At 36.3% G+C, this 17,500-nt stretch overlaps 2 protein-coding genes across 2 annotated transcripts in view; one reads left to right on the top strand and one right to left on the bottom strand.

Moving 5' to 3' along the window:
• The first annotated feature begins 1,472 nt into the window (after positions 1-1,472).
• Positions 1,473-9,271, top strand: LOC119599495 (low-density lipoprotein receptor-like). The gene is made up of 17 exons (XM_037949264.1): positions 1,473-1,601; positions 3,145-3,245; positions 3,401-3,548; positions 3,715-3,821; positions 3,927-4,052; positions 4,166-4,430; positions 4,566-4,696; positions 4,840-4,981; positions 5,114-5,276; positions 5,521-5,661; positions 5,792-6,010; positions 6,247-6,451; positions 6,673-6,825; positions 6,997-7,177; positions 7,351-7,556; positions 7,745-7,936; positions 8,052-9,271. Exons 1-17 carry the CDS (start codon positions 1,532-1,534, stop codon positions 8,079-8,081), a joined length of 2,580 nt encoding a protein of 859 aa, XP_037805192.1. The 5' UTR covers positions 1,473-1,531; the 3' UTR covers positions 8,082-9,271.
• LOC119599508 (E3 ubiquitin-protein ligase rnf168-like) overlaps positions 9,161-17,500 on the bottom strand; it is an 8,393-nt gene continuing 53 nt past the window's right edge. The window contains exons 1-11 of the mRNA XM_037949272.1: positions 17,304-17,500; positions 16,489-16,622; positions 16,173-16,318; positions 15,856-15,942; positions 15,418-15,504; positions 14,292-14,412; positions 13,834-13,929; positions 13,188-13,394; positions 12,333-12,793; positions 11,155-11,271; positions 9,161-10,439 (exon numbers count right to left, since the gene is read on the bottom strand). The exon at positions 17,304-17,500 is cut by the window's right edge and continues 53 nt beyond it. Of these exons, the coding sequence (XP_037805200.1) occupies positions 10,254-10,439; positions 11,155-11,271; positions 12,333-12,793; positions 13,188-13,394; positions 13,834-13,929; positions 14,292-14,412; positions 15,418-15,504; positions 15,856-15,942; positions 16,173-16,318; positions 16,489-16,622; positions 17,304-17,482 (1,821 nt within the window). The 5' untranslated portion in view covers positions 17,483-17,500 and the 3' untranslated portion in view covers positions 9,161-10,253. The remainder of the gene's footprint in view (positions 10,440-11,154; positions 11,272-12,332; positions 12,794-13,187; positions 13,395-13,833; positions 13,930-14,291; positions 14,413-15,417; positions 15,505-15,855; positions 15,943-16,172; positions 16,319-16,488; positions 16,623-17,303) is intronic.

Genomic DNA, 17,500 nt, shown 5'->3' with positions numbered 1-17,500 from the left:
ATTAGGAAAAATCGTGGAGTATTTTGCAATAGTAAATACGCTGAGAGGCTTCCAAGAATGAACACATGTACTCAAACGTGTCAGTATATTGGCATTTATTCTTCGGTCAGTATATCAGTACCTTGGGGATGTACATGTGGATATAAATATACCTACATATATACGTACACACGCGCACGCACATATACACATACACATGTAGGTATATATATATATATATATATATATATATATATATATATATATATATATATATAAATATATATATACACACACAAACACATATATAATGCACACACACACACACACACACGTACATACATATATGCGTATATGAACTCCGTACCCGAACGCGACGCAATACGCCCCGAAGTCCACATGTCCCTGGGTGAGAATCAACAAACCCTGGGGTCACAGTGTTGCGTTAGAATGGCAAATGAAAATATAAGTCAGGGAGCAAAGACCTATGTTTTTTATCTTTTTGAATAATTCGGAAATTAAAGGAATCAATTATATATATATATATATATATATATATATATATATATGTATGTATATTTTATTTATTTATTTATTTATTTATTTTTACTCATGATTCTACTATCTTCGTTTTCACTCTGAAGTTTTTTGTTCAATGTTTTTGATATGGAAACTACCTCCATGTAACTACCTGTCTGTCCCTTTGACATGGAAAATGTTATTCTAGGATTAAGTACGATAAATTCACTTCTTCTTATATTTTGTTCTTCACTGCAAACATTATCATCTCTTCTCTCACATTTTCTCCCTTGGATTTGTTTCAATTTCGACTCCTTCGTCTCTCTGCTCTCTCTTACTCCTCCCTCGAATTTCTTTCATTTTCTTACTACCTCATTCCCTTTCTCTTGGTCACCCGTTTCTTTATTATTCTCTCTGTCTCCTTTATTCGTACAGGGTCATCCGAGGAATTCCCTGCTTCTGCACTTTTCAAGTTGATTCGGTGTCATATACAGTCGTGAAGCACGGCAAGGTTGGTACCTATGATTCATGGGCGGAGCTTGACCGGTCAGCCTATTGAATGGCAAAGACTATTAGATGTTATATTTACTAAAAATTAAAATAGATATAATAATTTAGTAAACTATATCCGTTAGGTAACGAGTCACATGTTGTAAAATGGGATTACTTGCAATTATGATTGAGTAATATACTCAGTTTTGAAAATATGCCTCTGCGCAGTTCAGTGAACGGTATTCCTTATATGGTATTTGCACGTGGTGTGCATCTTGATACATCGAAATTATTAATAATCCTGAATATAAAATGCTTTATACATAAACCTGCTTTATATGACACAATTACAATAAATGTACTACGTCCTGTTGAACAATGATTCCAAATTGCTGTTCAAAAATGGTACGAACGTTATTGAAAAGATCTCCCCGCCCCCAGCTGACGGCGCTCTATAAAAGAGTGCGTCTGCTCCGTTCAGCAATAGTGTGTGTTGAGCTTCAGAGGTGAATCATTCTCCCGTGAATTTAGTGGCTGATCAATGGTTGCAAAAGACAAAATGAAAATACTACTTATAACTCTCTCAGCTTCGGCTTCTTTAGCGACTCTGGGTAAGTTTAGGTTCTGAAACTGTGTTGATTAATATGCTTAATTAATTTTACTGTTATATTTAATTAGGACTCTTTTATACTGTTACTTTCAATACGCCTTACTATTACGATACACGGTCAAGTATTTTAAACATGTTACCTTAATATTAAAAGCAATTTTCATTAACATTTCGCATTTATAAAGATAGTGACTGTGCAATATGATTACCGAAGTTTGAGAGAAAGATACTGTAGGCCTGTTATTCACACATAGTTGTAGAGTCCTTATGTGATCTATCAAGAGCATCATCAGTCTGTGCTTTCTCATGTTAGGCCTTTGCTCTGCCGAGTCACGTGAACTAAAACATGGGCATCTCATAGTAGATTTGTTATCCCCATTTATTAATTCTACGTTTATTTTTAATTTCCTAGCACGGACTGCTATTTCATCAGTAATTGTAAAGATACCTTTGATGGAGAATATTTCGATTTCATTCAGTATTAAGCAAAAAACAACCTCCTCTGTAAGTGAGAGAGTGAAAGAGGGTCGGGCAATCGGCGGGCTGCGTTAGGCCCAAAAAATGACGCAACCGCTGAACACCCCTTTTGTTTATGGCGCGGGGCACAGCCACGGATTCCGCTCGTAGGCCCTCGCTCCCCCTGTGCCTGCCCTGACAGATGCTCTCTCTCTCGCCCTCTTTCTCTTTCTCTCTCCCTCCTCCCTATATATATATATATATATATATATATATATATATATATATATATATATTATATATATATATATATATATATATATATATATATATATATACACAAAACAAATGTATTACATGTATTTATGTATGTATGCACATACACACACATATTTATATATGTATATGTATATATTTGTATATATATATATTTGTATATATATGTATATGTATATAAACTTGTATACATATATACTCATACATATACCTGTGTGTGTATATATATATATATATATATATATATATATATATTTATATATATAATATATATATATATATATATATATATATATACACAATATACATATATACATACATACATATGTATACATATACAGATATACATACATGTATTCATATATATATGTATGTATATCTGTATATGTATGTGAATAAAATAAATTATATATGAATGTATATATACATATAAACACATGTATTCACTCGCACAAACTTCTTAATTCGGCTTCGAATATCCTTCTCTTTTGGAATAAACGACCCATTACCGACTGATTATTTTCCTTTTACAAAAATCAAGTTTCATGCCGTTTACCTTATACTTCTGAAGCATTTTATCGATACATTATTTAGAAAATACTTATCTATACCTCAAGCACTGATGGACTTGCGTGCTTAGGCCTATGAGGAACTTAATATTCGCCACTCGCTTGCGACCCGATTTCAGAGATGCTTTCTCTCCGTCGAGATTCAGAGAACGTATTAATCAGCTTATTGAAGACATACACTTATTATGTTTACTTCATTACTGCAAATTTTCTAAAAAGCAACTTATTTGGATTCATTTTTAGTGTGTCGTGAGAGCGAATTCTCCTGCGATGGGTCACGCTGTATACCCAGGAAGTGGCTGTGCGATGGCGACCCGGACTGTACTGATGGAACGGATGAACTGGTAAGTTTGATTACCTTTTTCACCTTCTGTAATGGTTTGAATAAGGTGAAGGTTCCTCTAAGATGTACGTATTAGTCCAGTACCTAGTATGTGGTAATTAGGATCTGGTAATTAGCGAGTAAAGGAAGATTAACTGATTCATTACCCATTTCCAGACTACCAACTGCCCGGCAAAGGTGGGCGACGGGACGAGGTCTTGTCGAGCCTCGGAATTCCAGTGCGGGAACGGCAACTGCATCCCCCTGACGTGGAAGTGCGACGGACAGGACGACTGCAGAGATAACACGGACGAGGAGAACTGTGGTAAGTTTTTGAATAGTTGTTGGTAGGTTTATAACTGGCGTGATTGGCGTGTTTGGTGGTCCATGTCAGTTGTGGATGGACTTATATTTGGCGTATTCCTTGTGTTTGGTTACATTTCAGCATATATGAGATGACTAATCACCTCTTTTATTATTTGTTTAAACAGAAAAAACGTGCAGAGAAACGCAGTTCCAGTGTGTGAGTGACAAACAATGCATTACGAAGAAGTGGCGTTGTGACAACCAGAAAGATTGTCAAGATGGCTCAGACGAGGTAAGGATGATCTGCAACTGCTCTCTTGCTCTCTTTCGCTCTCATATATCTGATTCGAAAGCATAGTTCTTATACCCGTATTCTGATGTACCTGTATTTTTTCAGGAAAACTGTGAAGAGGAATCAGTGACTGTCCCACCACACATGTTCAGGTGCGCCTCTGGCATAACAATTCCCACGCGTTGGGTGTGCGACGGACAGGAGGACTGCACTGAGGGGTCGGATGAAAAGGCAAGGAGACCCTCGGATTCTGATATTTTATTATATTTTACGTTGTTGGAACGCATATGAGAGGTTAAATAGGCACTGTGACACTGGATAATAACAGGACATCTACCTTGCAGAACTGCCCAGGGGGAGAAGAAAAGAAGCCACTGGAAAGATCGGATCCTTGTCGAGATAACGAGTTTCAATGTGGAGCTTACTGTATCATGGCGACCTGGGTGTGTGATGGAGGAGTCGACTGCCCTAACGGCGAAGACGAGGCAAACTGCGACAAAGAATGCCCAGAATCACACTTCACATGCAGTAACAAGCAGTGCATTCTTGGGCACTTGAGATGCAACGGAGAGAAAGAATGCGCTGATGGTTCCGACGAATCTGAATGCCGTAAGTATTATGCTTGTAAAGGATTGTCAAACTATACTTTTTATCATGGCCGAACAACCAGCTGCTTTGCAAATTTAACCCCAGTACTGCTCTCCAATCTCAGACGTAGTAATTACTCCAATATCTCTTCAACAGCCAAAGTACCGGCGGTTACGGATGCGCCGAAAGTGGAATGCAATCTAACATCTCACTTCTTGTGTTCACTCAACAAGTGCATCCACCGCAGGAACCTTTGCAACGGCAGAAATGATTGTGGTGACTGGCAGGTAATTTTCCCAAGGAGAAGAAAATTCTTCTGCATGTAAATACTACATTATATATATCCATATTCATTCTAATTTATTTATTTATTTGTTATTAATATATATATATTTTTAACCAGATAATAACATTTGATCTTGATTTTCAGGATGAGTCTGAGGAAGAGTGCGGTGTGAACGAGTGTGAGAGGAACAATGGGGGTTGTACACACTTGTGCGTTGACTCGAAGGAAGGTTACCACTGCGAGTGTAGAACGGGATTTCGCTTAGTTGGAAAGTACACATGTGAAGGTAAGATTTCGAAATCCATTTTTAATGTATAGATAGAGATGAGCAAACTGTCTTCACTGTATAATTCGAATTCCTATATATAAAGTTTTAAGGTAAAGTGGTTGCAATGTAAGACTTTTTTATAACTTTCAGATATTGATGAGTGCCTCGAGGTCCCAGGAACGTGTTCCCAACAGTGCACAAATACAAACGGCGGATACCACTGCTCGTGTCTCCCCGGGTATGAACGAGACCCAGGCAACTATACACGCTGTAAGGCATCGGCAGGAGAGCCTTACCTCCTTTTCTCACACAGGTTCGTTGACAGGTGGTCAGAGTTTAATTGTACAAGGAGAGATGTAGTTATTGCTTTTGTGTGTGTGTGTGTGTGTGTGTGTGTGTGTGTGTGTGTGTGTGTGTGTGTGTGTGTGTGTGTGTGTGTGTGTGTATGTGTGTGTGTGTTTGTTTGTTTGTTTGTTTGTTTGTTTATATTTATATTTATATTTATATTTTTAACATTTTGACCGTTTGCCTGTAACTTGAACTTTTTTTTCTTTTAGATATGATATCAGAAGCCTTCGCCTCCGAGATAATGATATGACTTCAGTTGTGAGTGATGCGAGGGAAGCGACAGCACTGGATTACCTGTTCACTGGTCACCAAATTATCTGGTCTGATAACAAGGAAAACCAGATCATTAGGTTAGTATGCAGACATTAAACATTTATTAACGGTATTTGATATCATATTGATTGCTTAGCTGGAATTTCATGTATTCTATTATTTGTTGAAACTTCAGAATATTAATGTATTGTTTTCTTCATTCAACAGGGCCAACATTACTACCCCAGAAGAGAGAGAAATCCTTGTTACTGGAGAACAAGTATCTGCAGATGGGTTGGCTGTTGACTGGATTCACAATCACATTTATTTCACCGACACAGGCAACTTTAAAATCCGCCTCGTGTCCTGGGATGCCAAGTGGTCGAAGACAATTGTACAGGAAGAATTAGGACAACCAAGAGCAATTGTTGTTAGTCCCTTAGATGGGTAAGCATTTTGTATTTGCGAAGTTGGTGGTTGTTAGAGATGAAGATATTGTTATTTAAGTTCATAATTTTGTTTGAAATTAGAACTGTTTGAAAAGCAAGTTTAAAATTATTGTTTACTTTTCTAGTTTTGTTTTAAAATGGTTCTCATTAAAAAGAAGAGAAGTTTAACCCATTATTATTATTTTTCTGAATAATTTTGTTTGAAGTCTGAAGTCTTGCATTTCGTCATTGCAGATACATATTTTGGACGGACTGGGGAATGTCCCCCAAGATCGAGAGAGCTGGTCTGGATGGTGAGGGTCGCACAGCAATCGTGACGGCCCCTCATGTTTATTGGCCTAATGGTATTACTATTGACCTGCCCAATAATGACTTATACTGGTGTGATGGAAAGCTGAACACCATTAGTAAGGCCAGACTAGATGGAACCCAAATCGAGGCAAGTACTTTTTATGTATGAAACTTTGGTGTAGACAGTTGATAGTATTGTAGCAAAAGTATTGGGAATAAGACTTGAAATATCTATGATATGTATATCATTATCTTTATCAGCGTGTTTTGTCACAGCAGAAACCCTGAAATCTGTGATGTCTGTATATAATATAATTTATCAGTCTTCTAGTTACAGCATGTCCTTATTATTTTAATTATTTTCTACAGGTTGTTTTGTTTTCACCAAGTGTCTTGAGGCTTCCCTATTCCATTACTGTGTTTGAAGACAGACTATACTGGACGGACTGGTCACAGCTTGCCCTCTACAGTGCCAATAAATTTAATGGGGAAGATATTCACAATGTTTCAGCAGGACACTTGGTGAGTTTTGCTGGGGAAAACATGAGTAACAAGTCTAGGAAGAACAGAACTAATGAGAAGCACATTTGATTAAGGAGAGTTTATGTACAGATGAAATACTGATACCTCACATGTACACAATATATTATCTTCATGTTGTTACTTATACCTTAATTTGGATGCACCTTGCAGCTCGAGTCGCCAAAAGTGGTACACGTTTTCCACGAATATCGCCAGCCTAGTGGAGAAAATGTTTGCAATGGCCACTCTTGTAGTCACCTGTGTATCCGAAGTCCTGTGGGTATGGCGAAGTGCATGTGTCCCGATGGATTGTTACTTTCGACAAGGGATTCAATTTCCTGCATTGAAGGTGGTATGTATTTCTCTTTAATTTAGTTTTTTATTAGTATTTACTTATCTTGTATTTTATCCTTGTAGGTGTAGTTATTGCAGTGTTTACTCTTTTGATGTGAATTGGAACTTAACAGTTTGACAAGGATTTTGTCTTTATTGTTTCCCTGCTATAAACTTGAATTGTATTTTCAGAACTTCCAGATATTGTGGAGCCAAGCAGTGAACCAGTGAATCCGCTCATTCCCATCATACCTTCAGACTTTGACTACAACAGTGAAGAAATCATTCCCTTGGAAACAAACAAATATGAAAAAATTACAACCCTGGAAAGATCCAATTTTAGCCTGATTTTTGCAGTTGGAGTTGGGTCTGCTGTGGTGCTGGCCATTGTTGTCATGGTAAATATAGTATGTCTTTTCAAGTCCAAAAAGGTTATGTTTTTTAAATGAGTTACTTAAACTATTATAATATCTGTGGATAGGTTTTCCCTGTTAATTTGAGTGAATACATTTGTAGTATCAGTAAGGAAAAGTGTACAAATGACCATGAGTTACACACAAATAAACATTATAATTTCTTTCGACAGGTTCTCGTAGGTTTGTGGAGAAAACGGGTTGCAGCTGAAGTCCCCCACATGCGTTTCCCAAATCCTGTTTACCGCAAAACTACCGATGAAGAAATGGATGGTGGTGGCTACATCATTGGACATGATGATCTACTATTTAAACCAACAACTGTACAGTACTCAGAAGGACCAGATATTCCTGAAGGAGATGCGGTAAGTGCATTGCACAAATTAAAACAGTGCAACTGTAGTGACAACAACTTTGGAAATACTTGTTATTTTGAATACAAAAATATAGCTAAAATAATTTTTTTCATATCCTTTACAGGATGACACTCCACTTGCTCCAAAGAAGTAAATATTGCAAAAATTGTATTTATTAGCAACTAGAAATGCAAACCAAGATGGTTAACAGTATATATATATATCTATCTCGGTGAAACCTGCTGCATAATATTTCAAGTATATCTGTATCAGTCATAAAGGCAGGTTTATTTATGAGGCTGATTTACGTTTTGCTTCACTTCCTGGAAAAAGTACCTCGCATTTTCACAGGTATTCCAGAATTACAGATATATTTGCCTAAATATCACTACACCTATAGTTTTTATTATATTTAGTAAATATTCAATAGGCATGCTAGTTGAAAGCTTATTGAAATATATATTTTTTCTAAATGGTTTTGTACTGAATTCTGAATATCTGCAGTGTAAAGTTGGCCACGTAAGACTTGAGAAATTGTATCTTTTTGTCTGTGATATAATTGTATATTGTAAATAGTGTAAATAAGTCATTTATCATATCATATCACATTAGGATATTGGCTTTAAAATACAATATAAAAAAAATCAAAGAAGTACCCAAATATTGGATCAATTTAAGTAAAAAAAAAACTGGCTATGGAGCCATGATATTCACATGACCTCATATCATCATTCTTACCATCATCATCAGTATTTTAAGACATATCAGTAATATCATTTGCTTTAAGTTTATTCTGTTAGTCAGCCATAACATGGAACTTGCCAAAGGGAACTGTAAATGCTCAATCACCAGTCTTTTCCCTTAGGAGCATGTCCCTTTGTTCATATATAGAGACAATATGAGATAAGGAGAGATGTTATATATATTTTTGTTACATTGTGCAGTTCTTGTAAATATATTTTATAAAATGGAGAATATAAGCTGCACTCATATTTGAATAGTATTATTGATGGATATATGAAGACATTGTAAAGGATTGTGCTAATCTCCTTTCTCGTGAAGCTTTTCTATTATGCACATATTCATGTATTGCTGTCTTTTTTATTTTTTTTTTACATATAGAAGTGGCTATGTTCAGAAGGTAAATGCATGTGTAACATGTTTTCAACAAAATTTTAACTTTTTGGAACCTGTTAGGCCAAGTACAGTTCTGGTTTAATTAAAAATCCATTATTGGTAACAAATATAATTTCAACAATAATGTTCTCTTGTTTAATGTGATATTTATGAAAGATATCACTTTCACACATGCAAATTAGTCACAGGCTGAAGCAGTAATAATAAAAAAAAAAATTGAGTGAATATTTCATGTCCAAAGAGACTGCTTTACCATGGCTGTAAGAACCACTGGATGCATGTCCAACCATTTTCAATGACAACACACTTTCCTTTTTTTAAGGGATAGGCCATTGTATTTCTCAAATATATGTTTTTGTGCTATATTCAGTTTTAATTATCCACTCTTGCAAATGAAAATTAGACATTTGTACTAATCAGAGAGTTCAGTTGAAGAAAGAATTAAGTATTTTGATGTTAGAATGAGGAAAAAAATTAGCTGTCTCTTTGTAAACTATTTCAGTACAAAAAGTCATTACCTGCTAACTGGCACTATAAACTGAACATTCAATATAAAGAATACCTTATTCTCTAAATATCTGATAATATTCCTAAATGACATACCTACACAGTACAATAAAAGAAAAAAAAAAAAAAAAGAAGAAAAATCAAATTGACAAGAAGAATGAATGCAAAAACTTACTATATTTTTCATTACATAATTTTCCAAGTCTGAAACTGTTGCTTCGGTACACAGTTTTATTCTGAAAGCAATACTACATAGAAACTCAACAAAATGTAACTTAAATCATATCACTAAGGCAGTGAGAAATACAAAATATATCTGGAAATAAACATGAGGGAATATGTATAACATGTAAGTACAAAAATATTTACAGAAAAATCCATGCAAAGACTCTAATATGGTGGTGCATTCAAGAAGAACACAAATCTGATTACCTGACAATAATTCTTGATAATCTATATTTTTATTCTTAAAATTTAAAGCTCCAAATAAAATGTCAAATTTCATATAAGGAGTAAAAAAGGGAAGGATAGATCTGGTATAACTAACAAGGACTGCAAACACTTCATGTAAATACTCTAATATGAATTTGGCATAAATAGCTTAAAATCTAGTCTCATGTACACAAAGAAAAAAATTCCTATACAAAGCTAACATTAACAGTTATGGCACTGGAATGAAGACTCATGTTTTCTGTCTCTTTTTCAAGCTTTCCATGAGTGTCGACTGTCGTTTCTTGGACTGGCTGGGGGACAGCTTAGACTGAACGGTAGATTTTGAAGGAACGCCTTTGGTTGGGGCAGCTTTCTTGTCGGCTGGATTGCGGTCTCTCAGGGAATATTCATCCTCAGATCCACGACTTCTGTTGATCTGAAAATTTCCAGTATCATGAAGTAAATATTTGAAACCTTATCATTCTATCCTTATCAGGACAGAGAGGGGGAGAGGGAGAGGGATAGAGAGAGAGAGAGAGAGAGAGAGAGAGAGAGAGAGAGAGAGAGAGAGAGAGAGAGAGAGAGAGAGAGAGAGAGAGAGAGAGGAGAGAGGGGGAGGGGGGAGGGGGAGGGGGGAGAGGGAGGGGAGAGGGAGAAAGGGAGGGGGAGAAAGGGAGGGGGAGTGGGGGGGAGAGGGAGGGGGAGTGGGGGGAGAGAGGGAGAGGAGAGAGAGAGAGAGAGAGAGAGAGAGAGAGAGAGAGAGAGAGAGAGAGAGAGAGAGAGAGAGAGAGAGAGAGAGAAAGAGAGAGGGTAGCATGAGAAAGGGAAGGAGTAGGAGAGAGCAAAAGAGAGCAAGAGAGAGAGAGAGAAAAAAAAGAGAAAGAGAAAGAAGGGGGGAGAGAATGAGAGGGAGGAGGAGAGAGAGTGGGAGAGGAGAGGGAGGGAGGGAGGGAGAGAGTGGGAGAGGAGAGGAGAGGAGATGAGAGGAAAGGGAGGGAGGGAGAGGAGAAGGGAAAGGAGAGTGAGGGAGGGAGGGAGGAAGGGAGGAGAGAGAGAGAGAGCGAGGGAAGGAGGAGATGCTGGACCACTTATAGATAAATAAGGAACATATAGGAGCACTATATCACTAATGATCTTGGACAGGAATTTACCTGTGGTCTCTGGTTGAACTCTCTCTGTAAGGCTTCTGCAAGGAGTCTGTCTGCTTCTTCCTGCTGAATCCTAGCTTCTAGCAATTGTTGCTCTTTTATCAACGCAGATATATCATCCTGCAATTCGAAAGAATTCTGTAATGATTTACTTCTTACATATTTCCATAAGGTACCACATAAGCATTAAAGACATGTCTACATTCACTGACGAAATGGATGTATATGAATGGCATTCGGCAGTATAAAAAGTGGCAGTATAAAATTCAGTTGCCTAGGGAAACCATTAGAAGAAGAAGAAGAAGAAGAAGAAGAAGAAGAAGAGAAGAAGAGAAGAAGAAGAAGAAGAAGAAGAAGAAGAAGAAGAAGAAGAAGAAGAAGAAGAAGAAGAAGAAGAAGAAGAAGAAGAAGAAGAAGAAGAAGAAGAAGAAGAAGAAGAAGAAGAAGAAGAAGAAGAAGAAGAAGAAGAAGAAGAAGGAGAAACAATAGTTACATCAATTTCTCTAAATTGCCCCATGATAACTCAACAGTAGTCATCAAATCATATATTTGAGCGGCAAAGACCTGGAAAAAATATGGAATGGTGTGAAGGAAGTTGATATTCTGCTCAGCCTGATCATTTAGGTCTTGCTTAAACTTACACCAAGTAATCAAGTAACTCCTACAAGCAAGCACGCATGCACACACAATCCCTCCCTCTCTCTCTCACATTCATGGATCCACTCACATCAACAAAGCACTGAAAATGATGACAGCAATAACAATACTAAAAGCTGAAAACAAAAAATCACAATCAGAAATGCCACCAGTTCCAGACCAAATACAAATGAAAATATAATGAATATAAAAGCTTACTGAAGGGGGAAACAAGTCAGGCCTGAAGATGAATTCTAGGATTTAAAAATTGCAGTTTGACCTTTCTATACCATAGAGTATGTTCATCCAACTAGAATGTTTTTTTTATAGACTAGCCTGCATCCAAGAGTAAAAGTAATAGACTGCATATCTTAAAAATAGCCTTTGAATGTATCAGAAGGTTTTAAAATGCAACATTTAGAGCAACAACTTTAAAAAAATCACCAAAGTGTTATCAAAACCATGCTGAATATCAAGGGGGAAAATTAAAGTAATAAGAAAAGGAAAAAATAATAAACAAACCAGTAATATCCAAGTATACTCACCGATTTTGAGGCTTCAGTTTCTAATGCCTCATCTGGTATTAGTGCATCTGATGAATGACTTGACACCGTTGCAAAGGCCTTGCCCTGTTCTAATAACCGTGCATCATCATCATCATTTAATTCTGTTATTCTCAAATTTGATTTACTGTCACTGGCTCTTTGTCTCTCGTCTTTCTCAGCACTGTCATGTAATCTCCTTAAGGCACTAGAGCTTTCTACATTATCATCCTCAATGTCTGTTTCATCACTGTCTTCTAGCCTAGAGCAAGAGCTGTCTTGAGAATAATCCATTTTCACTCCACAATAACTGTCAATATCAGGGCTGCATTCATTGAAGGTTCTATGTGATTCACTTTCTTTATTTTTAACTTTTACCTTTCCCAATTTACTTGATTTTCCTACGTTCTCCTTTCCTGATTTCTTGTAGCGAGTTGGGCTGCTTAAGCCAATGTCCTCTGACTCTGTAGAAAATGTTTGTGTTGATATCAATATACATATAAAGTTGGCAACAGGTAATATGTAATGGAGATATTTCTATACATATAAAATTGGCTATGATTAATATGTAATGGAGGAAATAATTAAGAATTGGATGTGAAATACAGTCTAAATCATATAATGCAGGCAAAATGACTGATATGAAACAATTATCCATGTAATGGCAGCGAGCAAATTAGGGAGGGGACAAATCATCAAAAATCCAAACAAACAGGAGAAAAATATAAAGGGCGAGATTAGAAATGACATGGCAAGATGTAAATCCAAAATAATAGGGTGTTAAGATAACAGGAGTTTGTGAAACAGATAAGCTAGAATGAAAAGAAAGTCAACTTTACCAACATAGGTTTAACTTACCAGACTCTGAGCTTTGAGATGAAGTGATTTCTCTCAGCTGTCTGCCTATTCGCGTAGCCATGCTATCATAGGCTACTTTATTCAGTCTGCGCGGGGAATCCATTGTAGATGCATGTATGCTACGTCTTCTTATGGGACTGAAGGATGATGTTGTGGGCGTACTGTTCACATCTCGAACAGATCTGTCTGGCAACGAGAGGCTTCTTTCTGTGAGAAAAGAAAAAGAAAAATCATTTAATCTAAACAGTAGGTCTGAGTTGCCTCGACTGAACATAGAAGTAAATTACAGTTAGAACCGGCTGAGAAATTGTAATCTTTCAAAGTTAAAATACAAACTTCAGAGAGACAGTACTAATACCAACAAGCGATGTTACATCAATCACCATTGCATGAAAATCACTGTAACTTATAATCCCTTATTATTAGATACTACATCAATACTAAACATGAATATTCTTAATACAAAAATGTGATTTACAGATACACATATTTCAACAGAATTCATATGGCTTTTAAAGTATGTGTAACATAAGTATAGAAACAGCAAAGAATTAACAAAAGTTTGTACAAGCATATTATTAACACAAACATGTACACTTATTGCCTCCATATACATACATGGCACAAAAACACAAGACCAAGTTACCTGGCGATCCAAAGTTTATTTCTGAGCTTGCTGAGCTTGACGAATATCCCACTCTTGCAGCAATTTTTTTACTGCTGGAATGGGGAGTTTTCTGGCCTGTTAACATCAAAGAAATCAACTAAGTAAAATTGTAGATACAATGTGTTTATGTGTGAGTACAGGTATTTATGCATGCTATGTATAATTTACAAAATTGAAATATATTTCTCCAGAATATGCATACACCAAATCAGTTTTAAAAGAGAGAGAGAGAGAGAGAGAGAGAGAGAGAGAGAGAGAGAGAGAGAGAGAGAGAGAGAGAGAGAGAGAGAGAGAGAGAGAGAGAGAGAGAGAGAGAGAGAGAGAGAAATATGAAAATGAGAACATCAATAATGTTTATCAAATCGTCCTAGAAAACATCACCATCTTTTATAAACATCACATACACAACAACAGAAAGCCATACATCTTCTGCATACCAATGAAAACATCCATTGGGCCTCGAGTGGGCGTTGAGGTAGGTTTGCAGGTCACGTTGCCCCCTTTTCTGCTGGGGGCTGGGCTAAGGATTACAGGCTGCTTTTTCTTCTTTTCTTCCTCCTGTCCAAACATCAAGACAATCGTCAGTAATACAAAGACTCTCAGTGGAAAAAATGTGCAATCTTCCTTTTCTGTAGACTATCAAAACAACCAAAAAAATAATCCAGACAATTAAAATGTTTGTGAAAGGTAAACATTAATAATAATGACTACCATACATGAATTATAATAAACACTGCCTGAAGCGGACAAATGAATAGACTGCATTTTTAACAAATCATGCAGTGCAGTGTAAATGTTTTGCTCAACTGTTTTTTTTACCAAATGAGTTACAATTTAGAAGTATAAAAACAAAATCATGACTTAATCTATTCAGGTCAACCCTTTCCTATTACTAGTTTTACTGGCTCTTCTAGGCTCGTGGTTTCCAACCTTTTTGTTGAGCGACCTCAATCATGCACTTCTAGACATGACTGCAACCCCAGTCAGTTCTACAGTGTGTATCAGCTTGTATTATATGATTATATCATATAATTATATTTATATTATTCAATAAATATATACATAATACTATAAACAAACAAACACAAAAAAAAAAAGACAAGGAAAGTAAAATGACACATTTTCTCTTTTTTCTCTCTCTCTCTTTTTGAATCAGCTTTAATCTCTGTCTATATATCTACCATTCCTTATTTACATCTGTGGACAGGATCCGGCACCAAAGTGAATCCTATGTATAAAACACCCTATCCATTTTCTTCTCTATTTATTCCTTCCCAAATATCTTACAACTAAACTGATCTGATATACAATAAATATAACTATATACAATAAATATAACTAACATTATTCTGAAATACAATAACTATAACTAACACTGTTCTGATATATAATCACTTGAGTATAAGTCTTTTCATATACAATAACTAAAATTGATTTGATATGCAGTAACTATAACTTAAACTGTCCTGATATACAAACAACTCAGTAAGTATATATATCCTCACCCATTCCTTTCCCCACAAATCCTTAACAGTAATGCAAATAGGCTCTGTCTATAGCTACCTCAATCTGACGTGCAATAACTTCATCTCTTTCAATAAGCAGCAGCAGCTTCACCTGTTCTTCTTGTTCTTTTATGCTTTCTGCCTCCTAACAACAAGTCAAACACAAAAGAAAATTTAATACCAGAGATATAACAAAATGAAAATAATGTTTTTCCACAGTCATTAACAATAACTGGTTGACTGTAATCTCTATTTAACTTAATGAAAAACTGGTAACTAGACTGGAAGTGTACTGGTCTGTCAAATGATGGATGTTGATAGAGAAGACCTTGATAGGTGAAATTTCAACTAAAAATCTTTAGTGTGGCAATTAAGAGCAAAATGTATATTATAAAAAAAGGAAAAAAACAGAGGGATACAACAAAACAAATATCAACAACCATAACCAAGCAATAATAAAACTAAATACAGGTAAAGGTATTTCCTTCAAAGTTACCTTAACCTGCTGTGCTAAAGCCTCATCATTTTCACACAAACGCTGCTGACGTTCCCGACGTTCTCGCAGTTTCATCTTCTCTTCTTCCTGTTAATTTTGAAAATGCTTGGTTAAACACACGTTCTGAGTGAATGAGGTACTTGTCTCAAACAAAGGAATTGCAAAACGAATGAGAGAATAAATAGCAATAATTATTTTGAACTTTCTCAAACTCTCATAGTAACATATGCAGTTCCATGATAATATACTGTATAACTAACACACACATACATACATACACACACACACACACACACATACACACACAAATATATAACCTGCAACTGCTGAATTAATCTGCTTGAAGCTAATTCTTCTTCTGTTCTCTGTAAGGATCTCTCTTGTTCTTGTTGGGCCAACAGTGCCTCATATTCTTGCCGAATCTCTCCAGGCTGACACACATGAGGCCTCGGCACATTGGTGTCTGTGATGAAAAAAAAAATACATGTCACAATGGTGTTTATGTGTAATGAGAAAAAATCTTATATCACATCTTTTTATCAACTTTTGAAACCCAAACTTGTATCAAAAATATCAATCAGAAGAAATAAATTGCTAGACAGGATCAACTTTGTAACTTGTATCAGACCTCACCTTCCAAAATGAAGTCATCTTCATCATGCAGGCGAGCTTCTATTAGATTTGAAAATTTTTCTTGTATCTTGTCCCAGAGTCTCTTGTCAACTAACTTATTGGCTTTGGTCGAGCGTCTCACCCACACACTTATTCTGAAAATAAGGAAAGTGCAGTTGAATTACTCACAATTAAAGCAGCTTACTTTTCCTTATATCTAATAACAAGTCAAATGAACAATAACTATACTAAGTCAAATAAAAAGGACTACTGTTTGATATGGGATGTGACAATTTCTTATTTATTTATTTATTTTTTATCTTTTTTTTTTGACAACTGGTTACTGACTCAGCAAGGTAAAAATATGGATGATACTTTGATACTTCTCTAGGTAATCTGATATGTGAATCAAGTGTGTGATTTTTCTTTGTTGGATAGAATCAGTAGTTCAGTATATTCTATATGTCTATGAAGTGACCACACCCCCCCTGTGACTAAGTTATATTACTCCAGCCAGCAAGACAATCTTTCTAAACCAGGGGCTTTGCCATACCCTACCTGAATACTGTACTTTCTGTATTTGAAATAGAGAAAAATATTACAAAGATAGTCTGGGCATGGTTACTCCAGGGGTAAACAGTGTTGTTTGCTGTGAGGTGAGGTTTTAATTCTGTTAACTGTCAATTAGATTTTGTAAAAGTTTTCAACAACTTCCCCTCTCTATCTATGCAATAAAAACACTCATACTTTTTTCAGTTACAAAGTATTAACCACTGGTATATATCTGACTATTTGCACTGTTAGCCAAGGTTACTTTGCGAGGACATCGCCCTCACCTTTTACGGCAGAGAGGGCAGGCCAGGGCTGTCTGGGCCACGTTCTGGACGAAGCACGGCATGCACAGGGTGTGAGAGCACGGCATGGTGACGGGTTCGATCAAGATGGAGAGGCATATTGGGCACCTGACGTCCGCCAGGGTGAGTTCCTGCGGCGAAACCCCGTCCCTGAGCGCCATCCTCCTCCCGCCAAAGCT

Source organism: Penaeus monodon, chromosome 4, assembly GCF_015228065.2.
Source record: "Penaeus monodon isolate SGIC_2016 chromosome 4, NSTDA_Pmon_1, whole genome shotgun sequence".
In the NCBI taxonomy this organism is placed as follows: domain Eukaryota; kingdom Metazoa; phylum Arthropoda; class Malacostraca; order Decapoda; family Penaeidae; genus Penaeus; species Penaeus monodon.
This window is presented reverse-complemented; position numbering and strand designations above follow the sequence as displayed.